This window comes from Phalacrocorax aristotelis, chromosome 1, assembly GCF_949628215.1.
Source record: "Phalacrocorax aristotelis chromosome 1, bGulAri2.1, whole genome shotgun sequence".
Taxonomy (NCBI): domain Eukaryota; kingdom Metazoa; phylum Chordata; class Aves; order Suliformes; family Phalacrocoracidae; genus Phalacrocorax; species Phalacrocorax aristotelis.
In genome coordinates, this window is record NC_134276.1 from 156,548,005 (window position 1) to 156,572,569 (window position 24,565).

The 24,565-nt window shown below is 39.9% G+C and overlaps 2 protein-coding genes across 7 annotated transcripts in view; one reads left to right on the forward strand and one right to left on the reverse strand.

The window, feature by feature from the left end:
• The window catches only part of CHPT1 (choline phosphotransferase 1), a 24,734-nt gene extending 14,087 nt beyond the window's left edge, over positions 1 to 10,647 (forward strand). Inside the window, exons 4-9 of one of the 2 annotated variants that reach the window (XM_075074776.1) lie at positions 1,374 to 1,458; positions 3,055 to 3,186; positions 3,564 to 3,722; positions 6,383 to 6,508; positions 6,987 to 7,097; positions 10,473 to 10,647. In XM_075074776.1, the coding sequence (XP_074930877.1) occupies positions 1,374 to 1,458; positions 3,055 to 3,186; positions 3,564 to 3,722; positions 6,383 to 6,508; positions 6,987 to 7,097; positions 10,473 to 10,517 (658 nt within the window). In that variant the 3' untranslated portion in view covers positions 10,518 to 10,647. Of the gene's footprint in view, positions 1 to 1,373; positions 1,459 to 3,054; positions 3,187 to 3,563; positions 3,723 to 4,987; positions 5,187 to 6,382; positions 6,509 to 6,986; positions 7,098 to 10,472 lie in introns of those variants that run through there. The other variant, XM_075074767.1, reaches the window with a different exon arrangement.
• SYCP3 (synaptonemal complex protein 3) lies at positions 8,933 to 22,870 on the reverse strand. 5 transcript variants are annotated; one of them, XM_075074819.1, is made up of 10 exons: positions 22,642 to 22,745; positions 20,525 to 20,555; positions 20,297 to 20,441; positions 19,132 to 19,204; positions 18,003 to 18,037; positions 15,592 to 15,685; positions 14,457 to 14,556; positions 13,516 to 13,614; positions 10,695 to 10,799; positions 8,933 to 10,552 (listed from the first exon to the last, which is right to left on the reverse strand). In XM_075074819.1, exons 3-10 carry the CDS (start codon positions 20,424 to 20,426, stop codon positions 10,499 to 10,501), a joined length of 690 nt encoding a protein of 229 aa, XP_074930920.1. In that variant the 5' UTR covers positions 20,427 to 20,441; positions 20,525 to 20,555; positions 22,642 to 22,745; the 3' UTR covers positions 8,933 to 10,498. The 5 variants fall into 5 exon arrangements, with proteins under 5 accessions (XP_074930920.1, XP_074930898.1, XP_074930889.1 ...); XM_075074797.1 differs by having other exon boundaries at positions 15,592 to 15,709; XM_075074788.1 differs by lacking the exon at positions 20,525 to 20,555 and having other exon boundaries at positions 15,592 to 15,709; positions 22,642 to 22,870.
• Between the last annotated feature and the right edge of the window lie 1,695 nt (positions 22,871 to 24,565).

Below are 24,565 nucleotides of genomic sequence, written 5' to 3' on the forward strand. Positions count from 1 at the left end.
AAGCCAATTCATGAAACGGGTAGAAGATTAAAAACCTGCACGAGGCTAGCAAGCTGAACTGGTTCACCTTACGGTCTGATGAGCACAACAGCTAGGAAAAGTGAGGGAGCGCAACGGCGTAGGAAGGAGAGGACTACCCATTCCAATGGCTTCAGGCGGTGACGAGCACCTCAGCACATCATCTAGTTGCAGCTTAAACTGTGGCTCTTCTAAGACTAAGCTTGTGGTGAAACTTAGCATATTTTATGACTATCTTTCTGATGAAAGAATAGAGTTTGTTACTGTGATTATCGAGATCAGATAAATGTTTTCCATTAGCCAAGAGTTGATTCCTGTCTCCCTTTAGAAATACAATTTCCTGTGCAAACAGTGCACGTGCTAAGCAAGAAATGATACATGTTCACTTTGGTCATAATACCCTAAACCAGCACATTTATTCTAACTGTTTAAGGAAACGTTATATTTTAAACATCCGTTGTTACGGTTTGCTGGTAACTTCAGTACAAAGATCAGGTACCTGTCTCAAAACCTTCAGCAGCATAAACAGTACCTTAGATGTGCGCTTATTTTTTTTAATTTATTTTAAAGCTTTATTGAAAATACTGATTCTTTCTCATGAGCCGCCTCTTATCTTTTTATATATTCAGGTCTTCTCAAAACATTTCATCAATGAAATACAGAAAGAGTTTGGCTATCTTGTCTGAGGACAAAAAGGTGGAATAGAGAGTCTAGACTTTAGGGGGCATACGAGGCTACCTACTTTAAAAACATTTTTATGGAAAAAAGGTATCAATTATGTGTCCTCTAAAACAGGACAGATGCTTAGCTGTCCACTGACTCAGTCCTCAAAATACTGCCCTTATGTTCTGCAGGCTGTACCTGTCAAGTTTTCATGATATGATGGCTTAAAGAAATCCCTTCTGTCCCAGCCTGTAGGGTCCATGCTTTTATATGATATGCTTTTAATGCAAATGTTTGATTCCAGTTACTATAAGCTTGCCTTAAATTTGATTTGATGCTTAACACAGCAACAACTCTATAAATTTATATAAAATTCTCAAATAGTTAACAATGTATTCATTAAACATTTTGCCCCTATTACAATTATATGCAGCTTGCTCTAGATAAGGCGTATAGGTTTAATTCTAAATCTTAACCAAAGGTGTGTGCCTCCATACAGAGTATCCTTCTCTGTCAAGGAGAATCATATTCTATATACACTGATGTAATTCAAAGTACTTTTAAGGAGATAATTCAAAGTTACTGGTTTTTTGATTTCCCCCCCCCCTCGCCTGCCTTACGCTTACAGCAAAAAGACCTTTTCTTTAACTAAATCTCTCTTCCGCCCCCCCCCCCCCCCCCCCCCTTACTAGAGTTGATGTAACTGAAGCTCAGATAGCCATAACAGTGCTGCTCTTGATATCTGCGTGTGGTGGAACAGCAATATGGGACTTTAAGGTAAGTGTATTAAGTATTCAGAGTTCCTGCTGAATATTCAGTTCCTGTTAAGTGTTTGCAGTTCCTGTGGTATTTGAAGCTATCCTCTGCGAGTACTGTCAACACCTACTAGTCATCTAATGTTCTGTTTTAGCTTGTTGTACAAATGTAGGTTATTTTTATGTTGTGGTTAACTTAGATATAATGGTGTCGCTTCCTATGCACAAATTTAGAGCTACACAGAGGAAAAAAGACCCCATCTGCCACATACAAACGTCTCATCTGGAACTAATACTCTGCGGATACTTAAGCTTTAGCAAATAGTTATTGTTCTAGTTTTATTTCTTTTGTATATTTTATTGTAAGACATACATTTCAGTTAAATGATTTATAGGATGCTTTATTTTAGAATTTAAAGATTAAATGCTTTAATCTAACAAAACCATGGCGTGAAGTTAGGGGGTTTTTGGTTAGGTAATCCATATTTGTGTGCTGATGAAGATGTACTGGTTTTTAACAGTTACGTCAGAGCCAATGTAAATATTGATATTTAAAGAATTTTTTCCTGCCCCAAAGCATTTCCCTATCTCTGGCTTTTATTCTGATCTTTAAAGATGTGCTTTAGTGGATGGGATCAAAAGTATATTAGACTAACATCTTCATCCTTTCTGGGATCTTTACTCAGAAGTGTGTAGTTCCACTTGGTTACAGCGCATGGAAGAGCTGAGACCACTCCCTGCTATTGATAACCAATGCAAATTTATCTAAATATAAACCACCAGGTAATTAAAATTAATTCACAAGTTTACTCAGCAATTAAGAAAAGTTTAGCTAAACTTTGTTTCCTTTCCCCATCCTGCAAGATGCTTTTGTTCTCTTTTCAAACAGCTTATTTTCATGTTGGAAAATAAAGCAGGTGCATTAGACTTTGATTATGATCGATTTTTCTTCAGTATTAAAATCTGTGGTAGTTATGCTGTATTTCAAAACAATCTGTATTCAAAAATGTAGTAAATGGTTTTAATTTATTACTGCTAGGTTTTTGGTTTTGGTTTTTTTTTTTTTTTAATCCTCTGCTGCCTTTGGAAGTTTCCTTGAAACTGCAGTTGATTCCAAAAGATAACTAACTGTTCAGTTAAGTTTGTACCTGGAGGCTATTCTAAATGCAAAGATACAGCACACAAATAACACGTACTGAAACACAAAGGAGGCAGATGGTGTTTGTGTTTCCTGTGGTGCAGTATTGTGTTACACAGTGAAACAGAAGGAACTATCCTTCTCCCCCCTCCCATGCCTTGGTAATGCAGCAGTCTGGGTCCAGTTTTTGCTTTGGTAGTAAAAAATATTTGAAGAACGTTGTAAGGACAAACACAGTAAGATTAAGACCAATTTCAAGACCAGAACTTAAGTACCCAAAAGTCAAGTTTAAACATTACGAACGAAATTCATCATCTCCTCGAGTAAGGACAAACACTGTCTTTCTGAGCTTGTTCCCGGGAAAGTGAGCGTTCAAATAAAACAATTGTTTGGTACGTATCAGTAGCTTTTTTAAATTACTCTTTTAAAAAAAGCGTAATCCTTAACTTTTAATATCGTTCTCATGTTTTTCCTGCTAAGGTCCCTTTGGTGGGCTTAGAGCTGAAGTTCTTTGCAGTTTTTGTCATACTGTGTGGAACAGCACTTTCTTTTTTCAATTACTTCCGTGTCATCTTTGGTGGAGGGGTTGGAAAGAATGGATCTACGATAGCAGTAAGTTGCTTTAAAAATTTGAATAATTTATGCCCATAATTTATTGCATTTCAGATGATCAGAAGGCTTTTATCTGTTTAAGCCTTTAAGCAGACAAGCATAGGAGTGTTGGGTGGCTAAAGCAAAGACTCCATTATCTGCCTTCTCTCTACCTGTTACAGGATTTCCTCTGTCACAGGAACCAGCAATGAATTTTCATACAAAATCGATGAGTGGTCACTGCAGGGGATACTAATGGCATTGGCATAATGCTAATGGACTTTCCCTGAGCTTTAACAGCTCTGGTTTTGTGTAATGATATTTGCAGTGCATATAAAATGTGGACCTTAGTGTGTGACTGCAGCCTAAGACAAATTTTCTGTCCATTTGCATTTCAGGGAACAAGTGTTCTTTCACCAGGCCTGCACATCGGACTTCTTATCACTCTGGCCATTATGATCTATAAAAAGTCTACAACTCAGCTGTTTGAAAAACATTCTTGTCTGTATGTCCTGACCTTTGGATTTGTGAACGCTAAGATCTCGCAGAAGTTGGTGGTAAGGCGTCTCATTTCAGTCCTAAACCTCCTAAAATTAAACTGGTTCTTGGCTTAACGCTTGCTGGATCAGTGGGCACTGCAAGTTTTCCCATTGTGCTCTGCCACCGTATTACCAGTTTCATTATGACCAAGACAATGAAAAAGACTCAGGCTCCTACAGACAGATTATATATGACGCTGATGCAAACACATACTTATTGTTGAATATATCAGTTAGAACTTTCAGGTTTGTTTAACTTATTCCTAGAAATACACTGTCTTTAACATCGTAACTGTGGTCCCTCAGGCCTTACTAACAGTGCTATGACTTCTGATTTAATTATCTGAAATAAGAATTTACTTTAATCGTTAGAAAAGTTTATCTCTTTGTTTTCTCTCTTTTGTAATTAAAAACCTCATAAATGGATTTAAAAAAATAAAATCTGCCTTACTACATATTTATTAACAAAAGTAATCCAGCCAGCTGATTTCCCCCTCTACCCCTCCTCCTGCCCTGGCATGACATATTTCAAACACGAGAAAACAGGTATTCTACAGACTTTCTTGCTAAACAGGAGTTCACCTAGTGAGCAGCTCACGTGGCTCAAGAGAGACAATGCTGGTAAGGCGTCTGAGCCTTAAGACTGAACTTGAGGCAGTTCTTCTACTCTGTCTGACACCTTGGCTCCCTTGCTCATTCAGAGGGCCCCTGGGCCCTCGTAACCAGCAGGCATCGCTGTGTGTACGTCAGCTCCCCCGTGGACACTTCTGAGCAAACCTTGATGCTTTAAGTGTAGCTTTGAGGATAGTCTGCTCCGGAGGCAAATCCGTAAGGGTAGTGGGGAAAGGATTGTTTTGGCTTTTGCAGTTTTCTGATGCTATTTCAGGAGGCCTTGTCCTTTAGGCACTCCGGAGAGAGCAAACTGCATGAAAACCTGGGGGCGTGACCAGGTGGGAGGCCCGGTGGAGACATGTGCCAAGGTCTGTGCAGTTTGTGTGGCTGTGCCAGAGCTGCTCCGCGGGCGCTAACCCTACGTAGCTGTTGTGCATCATGCCAGATGCGAGCCAGGAATTGCTCCTTGCTGCAGCAGATCCCTTTAGCAGGAGTGATGCATCCTTAGCTGGCTTAGTGTAGAAGCCTCTGTCAGCTCTCCTCTGGATGTAGGCCTTTGTGGTTTGTCCTGTCTTTAGACTGGGACACTCAGAGGCTTTTCTGTGAATTTTGCTGTTCAGCAGAGAGTTGAACATTATCTATGTTATACTAAGAGACCACTTTGTTCACAGGAACCTCTCAGTACTTTAATCATACCCACCAAGTATCCACAAGCAAGGAAGCAAGGAATGACAGGGTGATTTCTTATGGCAAACTTGGCACCTAGACTACTTTCCTTCTACCATTTTTGAGCTTCCTGGTATGGACTCTTCATATGTCCTTTATTAGGTCTCCAACTTCTTATAAAAAACTCTTCTTCTGCCTCTCAGTTAAAGGTGAGCTTAAGTTGTCTCTAACAATGCTAAATATGGAAGGATCAGGGCGCATGTAGGGAATAGGTTCTCTCCCTCTTCCCCCAGCAATCTTCTCCGCTTGGCCATTCTGTAAAGTGTCTCTGTGCATACGTCACTATCTCTACTAAACAGTGAAAACAAGCCTTGCCACGAAAGCAAAAGCCTAGGTTCTAGTTAGGTTTTTGCTAAGTAAAGCCAAAATTTTCAAGTCAGACTTGAAAGCAACACTTCAAGTGAATAGTATTCACTGTGGGCTCCCCAGTTCAAGAAAGACAGGGAGCTACTGGATAGAGTCCAGCAGAGAGCTACCAAGATGATCGGGGGACTGGAGCATCTCCCTTATAAGGCCGAGAGACTTGGGTTTGTTCAGCCTGGAGAAGAGAAGACTGAGGGGGGATTTCATAAATACCTAGAAATATCTAAAGGGTGGGTGTCAGAATGATGGGACTGGACTCTTTTCAGTGGTGCCCAATGACAGGACAAGGGGCAACGGGCACAAATTGGAACACAGGAAGTTCCAGCTAAACATGAGAAAGAACTTCTTTCCTGTGGAAGAGCAGTGGAAGAGGCTGCCCAGGGAGGCTGTGGAGTCTCCTTCCCTGGAGACATTCAAAACCTGCTTAGATGCGTTCCTGTGCCCCCTGCTCTGGGTGTCCCTGCTCAAGCAAGGGGGGTTGGACGAGATGATCTCCAGAGGTCCCTTCCAGCCCCTACCATTCTGTGATTCTGTGATTTTTCAGCAGTATGGTTGTGTAGTCTCACCCTTCAGATGCAGCACTGGAAAAATAGAGTGGGGAACCCCTGCAGATAGCCAAAATGCACTGGTATAGATAGGTGTAACTTACAAAAGAACATTGAAGGATGTGTAGATGTTTCTTGTATAATAAAGTCAACAAATACCTGCTGATAATTCAAATAGCTGTTGTCATGGATTAAAGTGCTATACATTGACTGAATAACCTGGGAAGAGGTTACTTCATCCTTAGGGAATAGACTGTCAGGGAGCAGCGGGCCCCGACGCATTTGCGAAGCCCTTGGCCTGCCTGCCAACAGCTTCCTGCAAGCTGCAGGCAGCAGCCTGTTGCTGGGCAGGGGTATTGTGCCGGCTTCTGCTAGCTGCACTGATCTTGCAGGGGTGCATTTTTGTCTGTTTGTGTCTTTCTTTTAACATAGGTGGCTCACATGACAAAAAGTGAAATCTGTCTTCAGGACACTGCATTTATTGGGCCAGGACTTCTGTTTTTGGACCAGTACTTCAACAGTTTTGTTGATGAATATATTGTTCTATGGATAGCACTGGTAAGCATTTTGATTTATACTTTTCATTTGGAGCACACTTAAAGGAATCGATTGAGAACTGTCATTCTGCTCTGCCATTTCTGACTCGCCCAGATTTCAGCTGTCACTGCAGAGGGAGTGCCAGGACACCATGTAAACATGTATTTGGGGGACTGAGTGGCTTTCTCTCCTTGGAATAGAGACGTGAAAGTAAATTTCCTGTGATTATGCTTTAGTCGAGGTGGTTTGTTTGAAGTTGCTCTGTGAACTGCAGACTGACCGCTGTTTATCAGCCTTTGAAAGTGTTCAGTGCCATTTGCTTTTTGGGTTTTGGGGTTTGGTGTGTTTTTTTTTCTTTTGGACTAGAACACTGTTAAAATGCTTGTTAAGCTTGTCACTTGGATAGATTCTGATTGAAGTATAGCTGAATTCATAGTAGGAAAAGTTTTTAAAAATATTTGGTTTTTTTTTTAACCTGTTCTGTTTTGTTCTTTTGAAGTTCATATCCTTGTTTGACATGCTGAGATATGCCACTGGTGTATGCCTGCAGATTGCTGCTCATCTTCATATACATGTCTTCAGAATTTCATCTCATCAAGCTCCTGAACAGGTTCAAAATCATAATGACTGATTAAATAGATCAAGGACAAGAGGAGAAGCAGTTAGGGGAATGCTCAATGAAGCAGCCTCTCTTTTTCTTGGGAAGACAGATTAAGAAAGAAGCGTTTCAAGAAAATAGTTTTATGAGACAGCTCACTCTATCTCAGATATGACCAGATGTTTGTATTTAGTAATTCTAAGTCCCACAGATTCTATTGTGATCAATACTTTTGAACCAGGATGTATTTCCCCCTGTGTTCTAAACGTTGCAGCTGCTATTTCATACCACAAACACCACATCTGAAACGTTTGCCATTTCCAGTTAGGTAACCTAATCCTGTAGTTCTGGCCAGGTGAATGTAGACTCTGCAAACCAAGGTGCTACCCACCAGAACGTGAAGAGGAATTTCACTTTTCCCTAGACCAAGTGACTAATCTCCTAGCGCTAGTTTCTAAAGTCATCTTGGAACTGCTGTGAAGTGGTAGTCAGAGGTATCAGTGACTACAGTACTGTATTATTAAGACTGGTAAAATGAGGCATCTGTGAGGTAAAAACTGCTTGTTAATCTCCGTTTTGGTATCTCTAAAGAACAAGCTGCTGGGTCAGTAGGATGAAGGAAGTATAGCTCAGGAAAATTTTCTTCTATTTCAAAATACTGTTATGCGTGCCTTTAGGATTCATGCATTCTCTAGTACCTAAGTACATAACTTACTGTGACTAAACATAATTGTAGCTTGCATTTCCTTTCAAGGCCAGTTTCTGGTTTCGTGGCCATAATAAGGTTTGCCCCATTGTGCTCCGTCATTATCCAGAGCAGAGGTAGATGCGTACTTCGAGGACACTAACGTTCCCTACCCTAACTTGTATCTGTGAAACTGCACAAGTGAATGACAGGCTCGCTAATAAACTTAAAGGACTGTGACAGTGCAACCCACCCCTATGTCATTGTCTCTGAAGAATGTTTGCTATTGCTGTGTTCGTCTACTTTATAACCTAATTTGTCTTGTAACTATCACTGTATTTCTTATCCAAACAAAACCACACAGAACTAAACCCTAATGTATATTAAAACTCTCCAGAACAGAAAGTCAGGCCCACCGTCAGCCTTTCCCTTCCTTTAAGAACAGGCCCCCTGGCTAACATAATGTGCCCAGCTGGAGGGCTGGTGTTGGTGTTAGAGGAAAGCAGTGTGAAAGTAGCTTATCTGTACATGCAAATCGTGGCTTGCACAACAAACCCTGTGAGCTCCTTTAAAAAGGTACTGTTTAAATATGATTTTTTAAAAAGCCGTTGAATGTAACTGTTACCCCTTTCAGTTGCTGTGATACGTAGCTAAGCTGTGAGTTTATGAAGTCCTTCCTGAACAGCACAAAAAGAATGCTATGGTTGGTTTTAAAAATAATACCACTGCAGCTTCCTCGCTGCATGTTAATTCAAGACCTCCTGAGGTGTTCAAGGAACTTTAAAAGTGGTGTGTTGTCTGCCAAACTTAGGTGGGAAGAAAATGCCATCATCTGTCACGCTCCTGCCTAAGGATACACTGATACACGTGAGGGACAACTAACGGTTACTGCCGAAGGACTAGGATGCTAAGTGACTAATACCAATTCCCCGTGAATCCTACTGCTCCTGTTAGGGGCTGGGAAGGATGCAGCATCTTCACGTGAACTTAGCCTGAACCTGGGCCATGGGCAAATAGAAGAGAAGATGGTAAAGACCATTCTAGTTTGTGTGAATACTGTCAGCAAATTAACCACCTGATGGAAGAGACACAGGCAACTTTTTCAGAGTGAGCTCAACTCCCCAGAACGCTCAAAAATGTGTCATGGAGTAGTAGTTATAAGTAGTTTTGAGGCTATGATTGAGGAATGTGGATGATTTATAGGAAATTAATGCAGAAATCAGTCAGAAACACGACGCAATACTAACAAATAAAACCAGAAACATGAGGCAATACTAACAAACAACCTAGTACTGAAGCTGGGAAGCACGCACTGTTAACTGTGTTTCATAGCACCATCTGCTTATCCTTAGAGGGCTGAGGCTCAGCCGCGCAGTTACAAGTCAGCATAGTTACCTCTTACCCACCAGAGGCCTGCACAGCCTCACGCATTGTTCTGGCACTGTAACTTCTGCGTTTGCCCCTTCCCTCGCTCCCAGCAGCCGCAGAACAAAGAGACCTCTGTACCAGGTGCTCGTTCAACTTCAGCTGCAACCTAATAGCCCAAGTTTCTGTAAGTTAGCCATCGCAAATGCGGCTCCCAGAACTGGAGAACCATCAAATGACTTGATTCTGATCAAAAATTGCTATTAAGCTGAGGAGGAGAATCTGTATGGACTGGTTTTGAAATACATTGTTACGAAAATATCACATTTGGGCATGTGGATGGTTTTTGTTTTATCTACCATTGTATCAAATCTAAGCATTAAATATGTTAGAAACCACTTAATTTGTAAAAGTGGATATTCAGGTGTAATGGTCTTCTGTAAAAAACTGCATGCAAGCTGAGCTGATTATTTAATTTATACTGATCTACTGAAATGATGGACATGAAAGATAAACGCTGTATCCTTAAAACTTAGGCATCCCTAAATTGTTATTTGGAATTGCAAAAAGTAACATTCCATCTCAATGGCTTGTAACAACTTGCACTGAATAAATGAGCTAGATTACTTTTAGCAGTGGTTCTACAAGAACTACGTACCCCCCAAAATGCATAATGTTTAATTATGCTTACTTGAGCAGCTATCATATAAAGCTGTGATACTCAGCCCATCCTTCAACTAGAGAAGGCTGCTTTTTGGCCAGATTGTGGCAGTTTGTAAATCTCTTCACTAGTCCAAAGACATTACAGTGCCTAGCCTACAAGGAGCGTTAACAAAATTTACTTCAATTTACTGTAATACAAATCATTAAACAATCTTGCATGAGCTATGTCGTACTCTGTGAACTGCTGATGTCAGCAGACTAACTGTTGAAACTATGAAAGTCTTGACATCTGCAGCTTGTGAAAAATGCTTCTATTTGCACAGTGTACCTGAAGGCCTAAATTTTTATGTAAAATCTGCGTAATTAATTTTTCATTAAGTGTGCCCATTGTTGCAATTTGGCATTATAAAAAGTTGAAACCATTTAAACAGTCCAGTGCTAATAAAAGTGAGTATTAAGTAGTTAAAGAGTAGTTGGACAGACAGTAAATGGTTTGGGGTCCGTACCACCCCCCACCCCCCCCAAAGTAATAGATTTACTAATATACATTCCTACAACATTATCAGACACAAGATTAGAACAATGCATGAAAGCGTTTAATAGGAACTTCTAAACATTTCAGTTTTAACATACCTCTCTATGGCTAATGCCTATACTTGTATCATGTTACTTAGGTACAGGTTGTTTCTCCACTGAGCCATCAGAATAACATGGACTGAAGAGACTTGCGAACAGTTGCCATCTCCTGCTGTTGCTGTTACAAGAAAAGGAGATAATGCTGAATAAATGCCATCTCGATATGATTGCTTTAAGCTAATTAAATGAATGTCAAATGACTTTTTCATAGAATGTTCTATTTTTGCATTTAACTACTGCTTCTTAGATCTGATACTTACGGTGTCCATCATGATCTTCTTCTGCAACATAGCCATTTCTTTGCGAAGTTCACTCTGTGCACCCGCTAGGAGATTTTCATTGCTCTTCTCCAGCTCTTCCATGCTCTGAAGTTAAGGATAATCTTAATTCAGGACTGTTCAATGTCAAAGGGGTAATTTAAAACAAACAAAGAAACCACTATTCAGACTACAATTTAATTTTTACAGCAGAGGTGGTCACTGATAATTAATTAGTTTTATCACAAACTTGACCGCCAAATCATATAGGACTTCATACTCCAGTCTACATTCCTGTTTAAACAATGTGGACCCTGTGAAGGAAACAGTCACCTCTGCTCAGCATCTGTGGGGTCTCAGTTAGTCATCCTGCATCTCAATAAAGATAATGATTCTACAAGAAAAGATTAAACAGACATCTTTCAGGAATGATAGGGTTTAATATTCTGACATCTTGGAGACCTGAAGAAAGGACTATAAAACCCCATTAAATTTCCTTCTCTTTGCACACTTCTCCCCAGATAAGCCAAGTAAAGCTCACTGGTTATCCTCCATTTAGACCATATAATTATGACTAACTGCATACATGGGTAGCTGCATTTTCCTTGACCTGCATTTAGTTAAGCTTATTTGAGGCTTCATTTCTACCTTTTGATATTCTTTGAGGAGAAAAATCAAAATAATATATGACCTTCTAATCAGTTTTTCATCTTTGATGAAGACATTTTTGACATTATGGAACAGTTATTAGTGCTTCTGTAATACCCTCTGTAAATTTTGACCATCTTAAACTAAGGGTTGCTCTATTTCAGGTTTATTTTTCAAAGCTACCAGACTTGAAAAAAAAACCCAAATATATCCTAACTAACTGAATTGTCAAAAAAGGGACCAGTTAGGAAATGACATGAACAGAAATTAAGGTTTGTCAGAAATGGACAGACTCGAATCCGCCCCATGCACCAGTATATGCTGGGGGCCACACAGCTGGAAAGCAGCTTGGCAGAAAAGGACCTGGGGGTCTTGGCCAGCACCAAGTTGAACATGCAGCAGCGGTGTGCCCTTGCTGCAACAGCAGCTAACGGTACCCTGGGCTGCACTAGGCAAAGTGTTGCCAGCCGGTCAACGGAGGTGACCCGTCCCTCTGCTCATCACTGGTGAAGCCACTCCTGGAGGGCTGTGTTCAGTTCCAGGCTCCTCAGTTCAAGGGACACATGGACTTAGCGGGGTGAGTCCAGTGAAGGGTCATGGAGGTGACTAAGGGACTGGAGCATTTCTTTTATGAAGAAAAGACTGAGAGAGCTGGGACTTTTCAGCCTGGAGAAAACAATGTTCAGGGAGAATCTTACTTATATCAGCAAATATTTTAAGGGGGTGCGTGCACAAAAGAAGATGAAGCCAGGCTCTTGAAGTACCCAGTGACAGGACCAGAGGCGGTGGGCACAAACTGAAAACACAGGAGGTTCCCTCTGAACATCAGGAAACGCTTTTTTTTACTGTGATGGTGACCAAGCCCTGGCACAGGTTGCCCAGAGAAGCTGTGGAGTCGCCATCCTTGGAGATACTCAAAAGCCCTCTGGACATCAAGTCCTGGGCAACCGACTCGAGGTAGCCCTGCTGCGCCACCTGCTGGCTGCACCAGGCGACCCCCAGAGGTCCCTTCCAACCTCAGCCCTCCAGTGACTCTACAGTACTGTGCCTCTCTATTCATTACAAAACCAATCCTTTAGGGTACTTTCATTTTTCTCTCAGTTTAGATTTCTAATACTTTACTTAGAAAAACAGCGGGCAAAGGAAATTCTGGGAATAAAGTGTTTTGTTCTTAGTGTAATATGACAATTTTTTTTAAATCAAAAAGTAACATTTTTGACTAGTTATAATGATTTTTTTGTTTGCTGTCTAGTATGTTAGCTACTTTGTTAAAAAATGAAACAAAACACCACAGTTGGTCAGTATGAATCGTGTGTTTAAAATACATTATCTCTGCAAGCACTGTTGAAAAAAACCCAGCGTTTGTAAGGGACTCCAAGCAAATACAAAAATTATGCATAAAGCGACAGGAAAGTTGAACGGGACTGATGGTGTAACCATCCAGCTGGGCCTGTTTTTACCCTGAATCATTATTTTCATCACATCCTGCTGACATTTTAGTGAATGCCTACCTTGAATACCAGGTTACAGAAAGGAAAACCCTTTCTAATGAATGTTGCTTTGGAAGAGATGAAGGGAGTTCTAGCTGGGCATTTTTAAGAATTTATTTTCTTTAAGGGCCACTTTCCTTCCCTAAAGCAGCAATAGCTAGAAAGGTTAATGACAGAAAAAATAATGGTATCTAATTCTCATTATGGGGGAGGCACCTGCCAGCAGTAGTAAAAGCAGTAAACTGCAGCCTAAGATGTGTTTTTAATAGTCTGTCAAGTTTCACTTTTTTAAATACATATCAAAAATCTAAGGGAATAATTAAGACAAAATCCTGATGATTTAACTGACCTATATAACCTTGAAACTGTTACAAAATTGTGTCCTGTTTAGAAAGTACCCTTTGAGGGTTGCGATTAATATCTGAAAGAGGTGAGCCAACGAGATCCCTGTGAGAACATGTTTAACTAGATCATGTATTAAACAGATGTAATCTGTATGGGTGTATAGAGAGAACAAGCCATGTTCTTAACAAATCAGCGAAAGATACTAACATGAGTATTCATGCAAGGCTGTTATTTTCCTCAAATGAACCTAAAATCTCTATTTCATAAAGGTTGAATTAATACAGTTTTCTTAAGTGATGTTATAAGGATCAGCTGCCTTCTAAGGAAAAAATTTACTGTACCTTCAAGAATTGCTCATAGACTTGCTTAATGGTTTTCAGTCTCTGACTTTGAACTATTCTTGCCTGTTGAAAAACTTTTTGTTGCTGACGAAACATATTCTGAAGCAGAAGCAAAAGAAGAAGAAATAATGGCATTAGTTAACCAAAAGTGCTTGGACAGCAACACTATTGTCATTTATTAGAATCAGAAATTCTGCCTTCACTGGAAATCTGGGTCATGTAATACGGATCTCTGCCTGGAGAGTTATCCTTGTTCTTATTAATGAAAGAAAGACTGAAGGCTGGATTAAGCCCCGAGTCACCTCCTGAGGCCCCTTCCAACCTGAATTATCCCTATGAGATCCTATAAGGATTGGTATCCAGTGCAATTAGTTCTCAAGGATATCCCAGGGAAACGTGCTGCCTAGGAAAAAGCAAAACTTGCAAATGTGCTGGGAGTACACAAACAGCAACACTGTCTGATTACGCTGTTGTATAGCTCTTATCCCCTTGCAATGATCAAATTCTCATATATTTACTATATGCCAGCATATTTTTAAGCAATGCATGCTAAAAGACAACGATGTTCGTTTACTCCTTTGTTCCCTGAACCCAAAGACTATGGATGCACAGAAACAGCCATGCATCTTTCTTCTCCATAAATGGTCTTGGCTTTTCTCAAGCCGTATGCTGGCCGAGGGCATCGCTTATTGCCATTTGTAAATTTGCAATAGTTTATAAATGCACCCCTCCTTCACTTTACAGTATATCCCAAAACTTAAAAATGTACAGTTTGAGAGCCACCAAACTTAAATTTTTTTTTTTTTTTTTTCAATCAAGAGGCAAACAATCATATGCTTGTTTGAACTACATAAAGTGTTTTTACATTTCTGGAGTGCCTAAGCAACAGTATTCCCTCCTTGTGAAAATACCGTGAAACTCATACCATGCTGGAAACCCACCGCTAGTTTTTCTTCCTGCTCCTCTGCTTTCTGCACATCTACATCCCATTGCTGAAATAAAGTCAGGAACTGCTGGGAGAACTCATGATTGAGCTTCTGCCTATAAACAGACACTAGCTGTAAGTATGATATTATGCTACAAACAATTACAAGGAAAGCTAAGGTTCAACACAGAGATGGAGCAGAATGAAAGGAGCTGGCGTAGATAAAGAAACAGGCTATTTTGACATCTGGCCCTGACTGAATACAGTGTATTTTGAAACAGTGAACACACATACATACACACACACTTTCTGAGTGAATGTGGATTATATATCTGTAAGGAGACAGCACTCATATAAAAGACTCAGGTTAAGAAAATACTACAACTTCTCTTCCTAACAGCGTCAGATTTTCTGAGATTTAGTTCGGAGATTTTCTTCTAACCCAACTACAGATCTTGACTTTAATACAAGGGGTGTATAATGAAAAATTGATTAGCTCATTCATTAGTTCATTATGCTCTAGTTTACGTAAACTTAATTTTTGTCAATGCAAGTTTCATATATATAAACACCACGACAGTCACAAGTATTGCTGACTTTTAGTTTTCAGCTGTCTCATTTTTCAGTTTGCTCTACCTGTAGTATCAGATGTAGTAAATAAATACACCTTAAGAGGCGAGAGGAATGTTCCATAGGGTGAAAATTATTTACAAGGTGAAAATGGAAATTATTTTCTTTCTTAACCAGGACAGTAGGAGAGTTTTACTGAACATTTTTCAGTTTTCAAGTAGAAACAGAAAATTCCAACTGACGGGTTAAAAATAAAACCTTTGGTTTAAAAGACAAAAATAACATCAAAGGTCATTTTTCATGAAGATAAAACAAAAGTAAAACCAGCTCTTTAAGGTCCTTTACTCTAAAACTTCCAAATCTTCAGCTTCTCCATTCAAAAGAGAAAGTGTTATGCTAAACTATTTAACCAATGTCAGTTAACCAAGTGGACACAACTGGAAGCAGCAGAAACAGAGGACCTGGGCAGGTACTTTAACTAGTAGATGCACTACTTGCTATTCAGCCGCAAGAAGATGGATCAGCTATCCATGCCGCGACACAAAAAGGAACTTGATTTCACAAACAAGGGTAAATGTTACCTTTGCTCCTGCTGTGTTTTCCAAACATGTTCAATCTTCTGGTTACTGGTTTTGAGTGAGGCTTTCGTATACATTTCCAATCTTTTCCTCTTAGCTAAGAGAGCCTTGTTAATATCAGCTAAAAAGCAAAGACTATTTAGACATTAAGCACATTGAGATACATTGTGCCTTTTATTAAAAATCCCGATGAGTTACGCTCTGGCAAAGTGAGTGAGGTGTGTTTAATGGAAAGAAGCTAACGTGACCTGGGCTCCTGGCTGCTGTGTTTAGCGTGTCCCTCCACCTCCTCTTGGCACTGGTGTGGGTGCTGCTCCCCCAAGGCCCCCACGCACCCTAACCGACACCTGGCCTCCGGAGTTGCAACTACTCATTGCCCAGCCCCACTGGCTACTCTAGCATCTGCTTCGCGTCCCACCTCTCTCAGGGGCCAGACCAAACAGGACCTACCATGATGTAACTCAGCTTTAGCTTCTTTCATTCTGGGCAGGACAGTAGCGGGTACAGTGCCAGACTGGCTCTAAGCAGACACACGCAGAGAACTGAAACTTCCCCGCGGTTTGAACTCGGGGCAGCTGCAGCGCTGCCACTGTATGCGTTTAAATTGGTTCCTTACACAACTGTCACCATGTGTTCCCATACTGCTGATTATGGTCCAACACACACTTCTAACGTATCATCCATGCAATAAGTACACATATATGCCTGAAACTAGAAGCACTATCCCATCAGTTCACACTGTGAATCTTCAAACATTGTATTTGGACAGCTCACGGTCTGTAAATTCTCCAGTCAAAGCTAGAGGTACTTTGCACAAACCTGACTGAATACAGACATCTTGCTCTGCCCTCTATTATCTAATGACGTTTTAGTCATATCATCAAAATCCTCATTAATTTAGCTGCATGACTATAGTGCCAGCTCAGAGTTTCAGAGTAATATTCAAATTTCGTAGACTTCAGGAATAAGTTAAAGGTAGTATGTGATTACTGTCACTGTGAACATATTGAATGAGTGAACAACAAATTATTTCTCATACTTCAGAGAAACTTTGTACTTTTTAAAAAGTATTCAAGTTAATATAAGTTAGTATATTTCACTTTCATTTACATTTGGAGATTTAACAAACAAGTCACAGCTTAAGGTTAATACAGCAATTTCTTTTCCTTCTCACTGTAGATTTCAGGAAACATCCGTCAAACCTCTCTAATTTGCTGAGGCATCTGCCCATGCTAATGCCAAACCTATTACTTTTGAGCAGACAGCAACCTCTCTGATCCATTCATTTTCCTTCCTTCTATCCTATTTTTGAGTCTTCAATAACAAGCAATCCTAGCTTTTTTACATGGAAATCTTCCCCCTATCTAGATTGCCAGATCTACAATAGCATTCGGATATGCACCTTAACGGCAGAAAGTCTTAAAATCATGGTTTATGGAATTGCTTGAACTCCTCTTTCACATTAAGATTTCCATGCAACTAATGACTGTGTACAGCATTTTCTTATACATATAATGAAAGCATTAACCAGCTATTGGGTGTGTAATACTGGCATTACGATGGTTCCCCTCCTTCCACGTCTTTTTGATGCTTTGTTCTGCTGCGATGTGTATTATAAATTTTTTACAAGTGAAATGTGTTTTTTCTCTGACCTGTCAGCTATCTAGAATTCAGCTGGAAATTTAAGTACAAGTAAAGCCCTCCAAGGATCTGACTCTGACTAAACTGGATCCAGCTAGGTGACATGCATAAATCTCTCATCACTAGATGACTGGCATTACTTACCCTCATTCTTTAGCTCTTCTAGAAACTTGTACTCTTCTTCCCAACTGCTGAAATTCTCTTTTCTACTGTTTCCCTGTTCTCTAGATTTCTGAAGGTGCGGAGAACTGACTACCCTCTAGTTGATTCTGCATCTACAGTCTACTTCCAAAATTCCTTGTCTAGAATTAGAACTATTCATTCTGTTTAGCTGCTCGTATTAACATTTACACACCCCTAATTTGTTGCCCAAATCCTGCATTCCCCAGTCTCTTCTACGTCATTGTAACAAAAAATTGAGTAAGAACAACAGCTAACTCCTATTGTCCCTTTTCAGTACAGTATGATCACTGCATCTTAAACTTCATCTTAAAATTGCAGTTGATAACCAAAAGCACTCATGCATATCTCTTTTTCCTTTGTAATCACCTACACTAATATTTACATCTCACTTTATATGCAATTATTCCCTTTGCTCTACTTAGATATAACTTTTTTTTGAAAACTGGCTTTTTTTAGAAATGCTGAAAAATGCCTAAAGACTGGCCATTTTATGTAAATATTTAAAGTTATTTTATGGTGTGGAATTACTGCCAATTCTGCAACATGAACATTATTTTTTTTTTAGTTTATCAGAATGTAAACATACTTACCGCCAAATCTTTCCAGCATATTCTGTACTTCACCCCTACAAAACAGTGTTTAAAATTTTTATTTGCCCATTTTCAGACTTTAGAATAAGACCTGTTGTATATGCTTAAAACTAGTTTTATTCATGTGCCTACTGTAAGCAGTGACAGAGCTGCTACTGTTCTACAAGATAAAAAGTAACACTCCTTCTGTCCTCCTGTGAGAGATCTCTTTTTTTAGACTAATTTGTTGGCTTTTTTAAAATTACTAGAATCTTTTGACTTACTCGGCAGTAAAAGGGCAGTATTAAGCATTTAAAGGGTCTTGAGTGAGGGAGGACAGTCAATAAAATCAATTATTCCTTATGCAAAAACAAAACACAAAAGGTATTTGGAACATCAAATGAAAACAAGTCCATCATAGTTAGCATGACTGACATGGTAAGAACAATCCAAGACAAATAATATCAGGGTTGTTCCTGAAACACCTTCAAGATGCTAACGCCAGTGTGTGACGCAGTGGCACAACAGCTGACAAGTGCAAAAAGGGACATGGCGTGTAAAGAAGAATGTTTATCTTGTTTTTATATTGTCTTCTCCACAGGATATCACTTTCTTTTTTGAAGAGTAGAAAAAAACCCCAAGTATCTTCAACTCAACAACTCAACAGCTATAATCTTGCTAAAAACTTTTTCATTATACAATTTTTATTACATTTACACTGCCCATAAATATTGAATTTCGTAAAATTTATCAGTAAAATTAATTTATTTTTCATGTGATAGTTGGATCACTGAAAGTACTGTTAATATCTTAAAGCAACTAAGATGAGAGGGAAAACAATGAAATCAACAATTTAGGATAAAACTTAAATAATCTTTTGTAAGAAATAAGAATTTTAAGAACACACACATACACATCAATTTTTTAAGCATGTTCAAAAGTATCTACAAAGGAATTGCAGAATTAGTCACTTTAAAATGTTACTTTTTTTCCCCCCCTACAACTACTGTATCATCTGTCACCTGATTTTTTAATCAAATATTAAAAAAACCCCAAGCAAAACAAGCATAGTGAATAACTGAAACTGGTATCTATTTAAGACCTGTTTATTTGACCCCCACCCCGCCCCCCCAAAAAACCCTAATCTTACCCCACATCATCTGGAACCACATGAGTAGTCAGAGGTCTCTTTTTTCCATGCTTGTCCATTACTGGTGTTTCACCTTAATAAAAATTTCAAACAGATTTACAAAAATATCTTATATTTTGTGGGGGTCATTTGAGTTATTAAAAGTGTAATTACTTTTCTGTAATGCCACTTCTCTAAACAGTTCCCATCCACAACACATGCAGCTCCTAAAACTTTGAATCTGGAGTGGACAGATGGTGGTGAATTATTCTGCAAGGCAAGATTTGAGCTGTTGCTGCCTTGAGTTCCTCTACACTGGTCTCAACCAGTTTTAGTTTCTCTGTCCACTACACGATTACTCCTAACTCACAACATAACAATCATCAGAAAAGTAAAAATAACCTAAAAATTGAAAAAGCCCAATCTGTAAGAACTTCAAAATAAGTACTGAAATTGTGTACTCTGACCTTTAAAAAAAGCAAAAATCACAAAGAGATATTTATATTCTTTCCAAAAAATAAAAATCTTTGGCTGGAGAGAAATTAAGAGAAACATCCAGAGATAACTGTGGAAAAACAAAAATCCAGAAATGGAGCTACACCAAACTTTACAAGAAACTATCATGTGATGAACGAGAACTGCATTTTTAAGCAAAGTCCACTTTTTTATGACACTCCCTGAAAATTAAACAAGAATCCCTTGGTTGACTTCCTTTCTTTTTTCCCCTCAGCTTTCCCTGCTTCTTCCTCTTTCTTTCCTTCAGTTCAGATTCTTCCTGAAATACTCTTAACCCTGCCAGCATTAAGACTGCAACTACCCTACCCGACTCAGCACTCCATACGAGCAAGCAGAGCTCTTCTTCTGGTCTATCACAATGATACATGCAGCCCAGTGATGGAAGGATATGGCATTAAAATGAAGTAACAAAATCATGTAAGAAAATCCTAGTCTATTAAAGACTCCACCTGTAACTTTAAGACATAATAGTGCACTATACAGACCTATTCTACTGTGTTCTCTTCTCTTACCAATCCAAGTTATACAATAGGAGAGCAACTGTCACAAACATTATGAACCATGCTTGCTCAAACACTCGCTAACACAGAAGCGCCCTCATTTCTATCCATAGTCAGAAATATTACAAACTTCACATTAAAAAAAAAAAAAAAAAAAAAGATACAAGCACCTTCTCTAGTATCTTCCTCTGATCCACTCAGCTCTTTCCGTTCCTCCTGAAAGTCATAGGCAGGTATGGCTTGATCTTCCTGGGCTGGTTTACTGGCTTTTCCTCCGTGCTTTCTTCCTGATGGTGCCATAATGAGATTTTCTTCCTAGTGAAACAGTGTGTTGTATTTGTTACATAACTTTCACCCCAATACTTTGAAGATAAAGATGTTTTCCTGCATACATTCACCTGTTATTGACACCCCTGCAATATGCTCCACCTGTAAGGGTAATCAAGAAGACTGCTTTAGTTTTGAGGTAATCCACAGGATTACTCATCAGTGGTGTTTTTAAGAACAGGGTGAAAAAAACATACCAGGGCTAGTAGCCACATACTTGATTCTTCTGAAAAACAAGGAAGTAAATTATGCACTTTCTTAAGGTGCCTGCCTGCTCGGTTTCCATGTTTATTGTATATTTTGTCATACCCACTACTGCATTCTCAGAAAGCTATACCAATATTTTATTCTACAACATCCAGAAGTGCTAAACCATAAAGAACAATCTGATTCTACATGCTATCCCACACCAGACAAATACACATGTGCATATGCCACTTTCAAAAATCCTGGGCAACTTTTATTTTCTGAATTATCTTTAACTATTATGCCTCTGCATTCTGTAATGTAACTAATGCAGTTTCTGTATTTGTAAATGTTTTACATATACACTGCCCTCTTAGAAAAGAGCCAAAAACCTATTTCTTTACTTTAGTAATACTAATTTATATATTCTGTGTATTTTTATAAACATTCAATGAATAAAATATCTATTTAGAAGGAAAAGAGCATAGTTGTAATCATGAAACACACGAGTGCCAAAATGAAATTTTTTCCTTAACACTTTATCAGCAATAGAAAAAATGTACAAATACCACAGGAACTAGCAAGCTACTGAGTCCTTGCTGAAATATTTCTTCTTGTTATCTTTGTCTGATAGCAAGAGGTATGAAGCGTTTCAAGTGCCACATGACATATACTTATAAAAATCCTTGGAAGAATACAGAAGAAAACATCAGCTCTAAGTACCCTGTTTTCTAAACTGAGCAAGATGTGACTCAACAGTGGATAAACTTCTCACTCTAGACGCAATTCAACACAGCTCACAATATCAATAGGCTTTCCACAAGCCAGGGCAAAGATAGATCAAAAATTAAGTTCACACACTGAAACTGAGAATTCCAGTAAAGATCTTTTGAATTTCCAGGACTGTGAAGTCCCCCCAACTTTGATAGCTGTCTCACACACGATTTTCCCATTTCTGTTTTTTGAATTAGTTGTCCATAGCTATGAAACCACTTTTTTTTTAACCACATATTATATGGTTATATACAACGTGATCACACTAAGCTACTAAGTAAGGAACATTGTTTTTTAATACCCAGCTTCTTCTGTGGTTGATGCTTCTCTACATAGTATAAAGATTTTTAGACTGTACAAGTTTCTTAAACCCACAAAGCCACAAAACCTCTTTAAATTAATAATTGGAGAATCATAAGCTCTTGCATTAACATTACACTCAAATGCGAAAATTTTCAACACTCATTCTGCTTTTCAACTACTGTGGCTGTTGAAAACATGTTTTAAGGAGGAAAGTACTGGTACAACATCTGGCTGTGCATGTCTCTGCTGCCAAAGTGCTTCAACGGCAAACTGCAAGCATGAGCATATATTTACGTATATTTTATGCCACATACCAGCACCTTTCTTTGTACTGAAAATCAATATACAGAGCAGAACTCCCCAGTCCCCCAGACAATGCAAAACAATCTTGCCACCACACGACCCCATACAGCCTTCGCCCACCCTGCGCAGCTACCTGCTTTAGCCGATTCAATAATCTTCAACCCACGGTTGCGTATTTCAACAACGATTTTTCAGATAAACTCACCTCCTTTTTCCACCCTGCCCAAAAAGATGTGAAACAAACCAGTGTTTGTGTGAACTTCCTCCCTGGGCCTTTCCACCATGGGGACCCACCTGTTTCTACCTCAGAGCAGCCAGGGAGACGTGGCCCCGCACCACACCCCTGCCGCAGCCGGTTCGAGGGGAAGCCGCTGGGGTGTCAAAGGCTGAGGGGCACCGCGGTGTCCTACCCCTGCTCCTTACCCTCCGCCCAACCACCCTTCATCCCTCAGCCCTGCCATGGGCTCCTCTCCGCTCCCACCGCCTCACCCCCGCGCAGCGCCCACCACGGCCGCCGCCGCCGCCTCACACGGAGGGGACCCGCGAGCGGCAGGCAGAGGGGCCGCCAAGGCAGGCGGGAGGGAACACCGCTTCGCCCAAAACCCCTCGCCCCCACCGGTACCGGAGGCTCTCGCAGCCCTCACGCTCCCTCCGACGCCTCTTCCAGGAGAGAGGTAGACGAGAGCACAGGGAGGACGGACCGCGGTCCCGCCTCAGCACCTCCCACCTCCGCGGAAAAGGCGGGAAAGAGGCCGGACCGCACAAAGCGGAGAGGGCGCACGCGCCGCAACGCGCCCGCGGGGCCCTCAGGAGCGGGGCCGGCCGGCGTTAAACGTGTTCAAATTTCACCTACCTTTACCCCCCCCCCGGCGTTTTTTTTTTTTTAGAAACGGCCTTAATTTCTTATTCAGACAACAAAAAGTCTGCAAAGTAGGTAGTTGCTGTGCACGTAGGCTAGGGCATGATGCCAAGGGAGGATTTTTCCATAAATCAATCGGAGCAGGCAATACTTCTCCAGTCAGACTGATTTTGCGAACTGTATGGTTTACATTTCAGATTTTTCTACTGTTATCACAGGATTTTCTGCCCTCGGGCAGTTAAGGTATTTTGCTCTTTATTTATGAAGACCACACACAAAACTAAAAAAAAAAACAATAAATGCTAGCACTATTTCAGTTTTCAGTCTTCTCATTAACCTCAGCCATTTGAGAAATTTTACTTAAACTCAGTATTTCCTCAATTACGTTTTTACTGGGTCTGGCTGGGATGCTGTTACCTTTCCTCACAGCAGCCCCCCTTGGTGTTGCATTTTATACTGGTGACCGAAACAGCACTGGTAACACCTGCACCGCAGCGCTTTTACTTTTCCAGTTCCTTCCCTCCTCCCGCGGGCAGGAGTGAGCGAGCGGCTGGGTGAGCGCTCAGTTGCCACCACAATAGTGGTTGCATTTGATCATCTTTCCCTTGCTTGCTTTTGCCCCCAGGTACCCTTGTTATCCTGAGAAGTGGGTTCATTCGCCCGGTGTGCAAAACACCAAAGTACACACAGAGTGGAGATGTTTTATTTAAGTGTTTTTGTGCGAAGATTGGTGCTAGGTGGTAGCTCCACAAAGCCAGCACAGCACACCGAGAAAATACAAGGCATTTATATAGTTAAATATGTCAGTAACAGCTAATATTCACAGCCCTCAGGTAATAATGGGTTAATTTCTTTCTCACTTCGACCTAAAGGTACAGCTCACGTTAAATTTACCACGCGTACTCAGAGAGTAAGGGGTTTATGTGAGAGGGGGCAGTTCCTGAACTGTGGGCCTGATTTTTAGCATTATAACGAGGATTTTAGTTCTTATCTACATCCCAATTAGTTGTTCTCCTTGACCATACACTTTATCACCCTGTTCTCAGCAGCTTCTGAGGGAGGGTGTTTACTTTGATCAGTCTCCCAGCTCTTCTCAAGGTTAGAGTCATAAAACAAGCGCTTCTGTATCTCTCAGTTTGTCTCTGGCTCTCAACATCTGTTTTGCCAGGCTCGCGTATTTATTGTTATGCCTTTAACGAACAGTTTCAAAAATTCCATTTTCTTAGGGATGTCACCATGCTCACAAATTTTAGTGTTTTTTCAATTGATGCGTCTCAGTGAGTTTATGCTACATCTAACTTCAGCAGAAAAACTGCCTTAAAATTTCAACCCACTTTTTCCAACTATTTTGATTAGAATGCCAAATGTTAGTTTTTTAAAAAAAACAGATCCTAGTTAATCTTAAATCTACTTAATAACAGTTTGAAGTGTAAGAAGCTGTCTTCTTGTAGCTTTCTTGTATTTCTTGAAATGTCTGTCTGCTAGTCTGAAGTACTGTAGATTTAAACTACTTATTTATATTCTACATTTCAGCATAATATATATTGCTAGCATGAAATATAACCTTAATAGTTAAGTGGTTGCATTTTTAAAATGTTCAAGAGTTTGATTCTACTTTGAGAATCCATTCATGCTTCAAATTAATATCAAATTACTATAGGAAGGTTAAGGGAAAAATAAGAATTTT

Coding starts and splice junctions, on each gene's coding strand:
- SYCP3 (XM_075074788.1), bottom strand. CDS start 20,426: ATGGCACCATCAGGAAGAAAGCACGGAGGAAAAGCCAGTAAACCAGCC. Junction 15,710..18,002: donor TATGCTGGAAAGATTTGGCG/GTAAGTATGTTT, acceptor TTTGCTTTTTAG/CTGATATTAACAAGGCTCTC. Junction 13,615..14,456: donor AGCAGGAAGAAAAACTAGCG/GTGGGTTTCCAG, acceptor CTTCTGCTTCAG/AATATGTTTCGTCAGCAACA.